The following is a 6,570-nucleotide window of genomic DNA, read 5'->3' on the forward strand; positions in this document are numbered from 1 at the left end:
TACATAATAAAATGAGCATTTTATTATCTTTAATTTGAGTATAATATTGCTATACTTCTTTAACTTTAAAAAATTAACATATTTCGAGAATACCGGCTAGGATCGGCAACAAGTCGAGTCAGGTGAGCTCGAGTAACATGTAAGACCAAATTAGGGTCGGGACGAGTCGATACAAAAAGGATTAATTTAATTCAGTTTGTGCGGGTACGGTTTTGAGTCGAAAGGGGTCAGATCAGAACATGTTTCAGATTAGAACGGTGTAGGGTTGGAACGGCATCGGATCAAAACAGGTTAGTTTAAAAAATTATCTATTTGAAATTACTGTATAACGCCCTGCTTGCAGTGTGCGCATATAATGTATATATGTGTGAACCCTCGGGTGGGCAAAAGTGAAATTACACTAATTTCAACGTTATTTTACTAATCTCGTGAAAATATTGTTAAAAGTGACGGAAGGTTAATCAGACATCATGTGGTGGCGTTAATAGCCGAAAGATAAGGGTACATGCACCAATCGACCGTTGTGCCGCTGGTAGAGTGTTATGTGCCTTATGTCCAAGGCTTATGCAAAGCTATTATCGAGTCGGGGGTCTCATCGGAAGCAACATCTCTATTCTTACGAGGTAGATGTAAGGTTCTCTACATCTTACCTTCCTCAGATCCTACCATAGCTTTGCCATTTGTGGGATGTACTGAGTACGATGATGAAATTATTGTATATTTCAGCTTTACTTCTTGATTTTCGTCACCAGTTACATGCGTACTGCCTTTGCACGAATTACACATCTACATTCGGGTTATGTGTGCACTGTCATTAGGTGAATCATATACCGACACTGATTATGCGGTTGATGTCAGGTTGCGATCCCACTCAGCCGCAATGCGTGGGCACCCAGCTAGTTTTATTAAAAATTCCAGCTACTCTGCCAAACACCTAAATATATTTAAAAAGTTACAGCTAACAGCTACCAACGCCGAGCTAATTTTGCCAAACATACCATATATGTCAGATTGGATCGGATTGAAGGCGGTTTGATTTTGGGGTTCGGGATGGGTTTGGTTGTGCAGCCCGCACGGGGGTTCATGGGCCTAAACTGAAGTCCAAAAACCTACACGCTAATAAATAAATAAATAAGCATTATTAGTAACTAGTAACTTTGTGTTTAACAAAATCAAAATCAAAATCAAAATCTTTCTTTTGTTGAGGTGCGGAAATGGCGAATTCTGTTTCTTTCCTGGCCTTAACAATAGTCGTGTTGCTGGTGGTACCTTCGGTGATTGAGGGATCCGATGCTCCGTTCATCGTAGCTCAGAAGAAAGCTACACTCAACAGGTTCAAATCTGGTGCCGAAAAGCTCTCCGTTTCCATCCACATATATAACCATGGATCTGCGTATGCACTTTCGATTCATCATTTGCATTCTATGCTATGCTTTTGATTATTTGAATAGATAATTACTTGCGTCTGTGTTACATTCTGAAACTATTATTTGATTTTGTACTGACAAGAAGCCCTAGTTGCAATCAAAATTAACTGCATCACAATCAGTCCTTTTTAATTTAAATATATTGGCTGTGGCTGTAATTCTCTAGGGTTTAAATTTAGAATTAATGTGATATGCGTAGTTGAAGATCTTATTTGCTCATTACATAGCCTCTATTCTTATAAATATTATTGATGGATTTGCAGTTAAGATTGGGTAAATTTACTACTTTTAGGGCCCGTTCGTTTCACAGACTTTTTTTAAAGGATTTGGAATTGGAATTGGAATTGGAATTGGAATGGAGTGTTTCTGTACATCATTTCAAGTTTTCAAAACTCCTGTAAAGATTATTAATGTTTCATACAATGCTCTGATACTTTCAATATTGATTTTTTTAGCGCAGTTTGACTTCTGTACACCCTTTCTCATTATATATGTCTACTAGCCTTGTTTACTTCTATCACTAACATTGGGCAGATACTATACAGTTTTCTAAAATACACAACATGAGATTTGGAATTGGAATTGTTATAATTGATTTGCCCTTCAACTCTTAAACTGGTTTTGCTCCATTTCCAGCTTCAAGACAAGGAATCTGATTTTCTTGATCATACCCTAAGGGCGCGTTCGTTTCACGGAATGGAATGGAATTGGAATTTGCATAGGATTTGGAATTGGAAGGAATAGGATTTGGAATCTGAACATTCCAATAGGAATTGGAATTTGAAGGAATTGAAATTCAATTCCATTCTTGGTGTGTTCGTTTGACAAAGGAATTGGAATCAAGTTTTTTTTTTTTTTTTTTAACGAGAATAACCGCGGAAACATTTTAGTTTTTTTAATTTTTTGTTTTTTATTTATATTTTGTGTTATGATTTTTTAATAATTTTTTTAGGGGTTTTCTATTAAGATCAAAACCCCTCAAAAAAATATTCAAAAATAATAATAAAAAAATTATAACTCAAAATATAAATCGAAAACAAAAAAAGTAAAAAAACCAAAATGTTTTATTCGTTGTTCTCGTTAAAAAAAAAAAACTCGAGATGAGATTCCAACGAATTCACTTGAAATCCTCCACATTTTGGAAGGATTTAGAATCCCATCATTTAAAGGAATTTGAAGGAATTTAATTCCAATTCCTTCACAACCGAACGCATCAAAAGGAAATTAAGATTCCAATTCCAACGAAACGAACACGCCATGTCATGGGATTTTAATTCCAATTCCTTTGAATTTCCACGAATTCTGTGAAACGAACGCGCCCTAAGTGTTTAGTTGTATTACTAGTGTCTGTCTGCTATTTAACCAGAACCTGCATAATGCATTATCAAGAGCCCTTTTATCTCAGACTAGTTGCTTTTGAAAACTTAAGCGTGTAATGTATGGAATAATAATAATATTCATCCTGTGAAGATGGAGTTGTATTTATTTCTTCTGTAAATCAGACCTTTGGAAACATCTATGGAGAAAGAATGACTATTGTTTTATTTGTTGTTTATGTTACTTTTGACAAATCTATCGAACTCGAGTACATAATCTCACGTTTCACTGTCTTTTGTATCCAGGAGTGCATATGATGTTAGCCTCACAGACGACGGCTGGTCTCCTGAAATATTCAGCATCATCTCAGGAAACACTTCAGCATCCTGGGAAAGGCTTGATGTGTATGTATCTAATAATCTAATATCCAAATTCTAGCATCCATTATACTTAGCAAAGATTCTTAGAATATATCAGGGTTCGGCTCATTAGCTTAGCTTCATAGGATTAGAGTTTTGTGTTCTCTCTATATATATTGGCATACCTGAAAAATCAATCTCAATAAATATCTGTTTTACCTTTACAAAGATGGTGATTTGAGTTAACTCTTACAATGATTTTGTTTTTGTTCCACCAGTGGTGCTGTTCTATCTCACTCCTTTGAGTTGGAGTCATATGTGAAAACCGTCTTCTATAGCACACCAGCTGTTATTACATTCCGTGTCCCCACAAAGACCGCACTGCAGGTTGGTTTACAAAGTAATCTAATATTTCAGATTTGTTGGTTTCGTATGATTTCTAAAATACTTTTGACTTCAGGAGGCATATTCAACCTCGCTCCTGCCTCTTGAAATCCTATCAGATAAGCCTAAAGCTAGTGCACTTCATCTTGTAAGTTTTCTTTTATTGTCAGAAGGAACTTCATTTCCCAACTTATAATTTAAAGACCTTATTGATATGTTTTGTTCTTTTACTTGATAATGTACTGATGCGTTTTTTTTTTCATGAATTTGTGCTTGATGGCTGCTACCCGTTCAGGCTAAGGTATGAAATCTTTTTTCTTGGCAACTGACAATTCTGTTTTATCTGTTAGTCGTTCATTTGAATCATAATATGTAATCTGTTCACATACTGCAGAGATTATTGGGTGATTATGGGTCGTTGGTATCTTCAATCTCCATTGTGGTGTTATTTGTGTTCATGGTGGCCACTCCATCCAAGCCCAGTTCTTCAAAGGGAAGCAAGAAGAAACACTAAATTGGTCTCTTCATTAAGCACTCGGATGCTACCTTTCTCTTTTGACCTTTTTTTTATGTATTATGTTTTAAGGAGATAACTTTGGCGTTGTAAAAGGCATAAGTTTAACTTATTGGGCCATATGGCCCTAACCAAGTTTTCTTGATGAGCTAGGGGCGTTCGCTATTCGGTTTTGATGGTTTTAGGTCTAACCGTGAGTCAGGGCGTTAGGCTATTAGTAACGGTTTTTTTGATCATTGTAAACCAACACTAATGCGTTACTATCGGTTTGGCATTGGCTTGGTCTCTTTGTTATGACTTTTGCAGCCATTATAATAGAAAAAATGCATAAAATATAACCAGTCAAAAAGAAGCGATGATGTTTCAACACTTTAACAAAATCTTAGACTGACTTGAACACGCGCTCACACTTCTGCATAGATAGCAAAAGGTTAACACTTGCACTTGTTGGTTGCATCCGACGACCCTTCATTGTAGCTCACGAGAAAACCACTCTCAACAGGCTCAAATGTGGAGCCTGGAAACTTTCTGTGCATACATAACCGAGGATCTGCGCACACAATCGTTTGTTCCTAATTAACCTCTCATTAGGTGCTCCATACTTCCAATTTATCATCCATTGTGTTTACTGTTTAGGTTCATATATGTCTTAGTTATGGTAAGGTATATATTGATTTGATGTCAGAATTGCTTAGAAATAATTTATATTCTAGACAACACTGGTAGCGACTTATGCCTCTTCGATTTCAACTAGGAGTGTTAATTCACAGCCTCCCCTTAACTTTAATCATCAATCTTTTTAGGAAAGCTACTTTTTGACCCATTTACTCTTTGCTTGTGTTATGTGTTACTAGCTGTTGAATAGGCATAGCTGTTGTCAACAATATGGAATATGCGGTTTGAAGTCGGATTTTTTTGATGAATTTAACGTGCTTGCAAAATCTGTAACAATTTTGATGAATTTAACTTTCAAAACTGGTTTTTCACAATGCCCAATTCCAAGACTGATTTTGAATAGTTGCTTATAGAATGAAATACCTATCTGTTCCGTAATGTTTATGATAGCAATCCATGATTGGTGAGTAGAAAGATTTCACTCATGTAGTATGTTGTAAACTCTTTATCCGCAACATGCAGTATGTTGGTTGGTATGAATGGTGTGTTACATATTAAATTGTTATCAACAGAATAGGATTCAAACACTGCACATTATATTGTACCACATGAAAACACCTCATACTCAACAAAGAATCATATGACACACAACTCCAGCATGATGAAAAGAGAGCATTTCAATTTAATTTGTCTATGGAACATAATAACAGCATATTTATTAATTCATGGAATAAATGGGACAGGTTTAGCACAAGTGGCGACACCGTTGAGCAGATGTTTAGATGCTTTATCATGATTGACGAAACCCATGAACCAGAAATCTTGAGCGTCGATGGTGGAGACCTGGATGTACTTGTCCATTTGTTTTTTACCAGGCACCGTAACTGGGTTGACCGTGGCTATCTTCTCCAACGGGATTATAACCTGTATAGCAGAAAACATTAATTCAGAATTCTGAAATGTTATGAAGGAAGTTAAGAAGAGGATTAGCAGCTACCTTATAATGAATCCAAGACTGCATGCCGTTGGGTTGGATGGAAGACAAGGGGCGGTCACTGCAGAAGGCAACATGAATATTGGAAAGATACAAGGTTCCTGCGACAGGTCCCGTGGAGGTAGAGAGGTAGCATGCAAAAGTGCGGTTAAGCTTCTCGTGTGGGTACGTGGTGAAGTTCTGCCTGTACAAGGATTCAAACCCGCCTTCGGTTAAGGCTTTAGCGGTCAGATTCATCTTGCCCCAAGCCGATTGGGTCACAGATTGACCCGTTTTCACTAAATAATGAATGAATGGGTGAGTCATAATGGATCGAATACATATACATAGAAAGAAAGAAGGGGTTGCTTACGATTAGACCAGATGTTGGTAGCGGCAGTCTCAGCCTTGTTGCCCCAGGAATTAAGTTTCTTGCGGACGTTATCCATGGCGGGAGGAGGAGGCGGAGGTGGAGGGTGAGGGGGGCCGTATTGGACGTAGGGGTTGTTGGGTTGGACCGGTGTGCCCATGACGTGAGTCCCCCAGGCCGGATTATTAGATGATGAAGAAGAAGGATACGGAGGAGGTGGTGATTGTTGATGTGGGTTCATATCCTATCGTTTTGTTGGCGGAGGAGGAGATTAAGAAGAAGAAGAAGATCGGTTGATTGATGATGAAGATTTGATTCGATTTGTTTTGATTAGAAGAAGGGTAGGGTGATAATGCCAATGCCAAATAGGAAGCGATGATGTGAATGTGCCGCTGCCTCCTTTACCGTGTTTTTCCTCAAATAAGAGCTTCTTTTACTTTTTCAAGTCACACGCTAAAATTGTCAACGCCAACTCATTCTTCACCCATATATATTCTTTCATAAACAGGTTAATTTCAAGCCGTATATTTAAATGGCCATCACTTTCAATATGTTTATATTTCACTGGCTTTTAGCCCAAAAACTGATACATAACATCTATAGCTTTAGAA

The 6,570-nt window shown here is 37.3% G+C and overlaps 2 protein-coding genes across 2 annotated transcripts; one reads left to right on the forward strand and one right to left on the reverse strand.

Moving 5' to 3' along the window:
- The first annotated feature begins 1,214 nt into the window (after positions 1-1,214).
- Positions 1,215-4,043, forward strand: LOC143545003 (uncharacterized). Its single transcript, XM_077036964.1, has 6 exons — positions 1,215-1,393; positions 3,050-3,148; positions 3,382-3,490; positions 3,564-3,635; positions 3,783-3,788; positions 3,882-4,043. Exons 1-6 carry the CDS (start codon positions 1,215-1,217, stop codon positions 3,999-4,001), a joined length of 585 nt encoding a protein of 194 aa, XP_076893079.1. The 3' UTR covers positions 4,002-4,043.
- Positions 4,044-5,324: 1,281 nt separating this feature from the next.
- On the reverse strand, positions 5,325-6,200 carry LOC143545004 (GEM-like protein 5). Its single transcript, XM_077036965.1, has 3 exons — positions 5,963-6,200; positions 5,614-5,888; positions 5,325-5,540 (listed from the first exon to the last, which is right to left on the reverse strand). Exons 1-3 carry the CDS (start codon positions 6,198-6,200, stop codon positions 5,340-5,342), a joined length of 714 nt encoding a protein of 237 aa, XP_076893080.1. The 3' UTR covers positions 5,325-5,339.
- Between the last annotated feature and the right edge of the window lie 370 nt (positions 6,201-6,570).

The sequence above is a fragment of the Bidens hawaiensis genome, unplaced genomic scaffold (genome assembly GCF_021521415.1).
Source record: "Bidens hawaiensis isolate Kalapana, Puna unplaced genomic scaffold, B.hawaiensis_p1.1 tig00013806_1, whole genome shotgun sequence".
NCBI classification, from domain to species: domain Eukaryota; kingdom Viridiplantae; phylum Streptophyta; class Magnoliopsida; order Asterales; family Asteraceae; genus Bidens; species Bidens hawaiensis.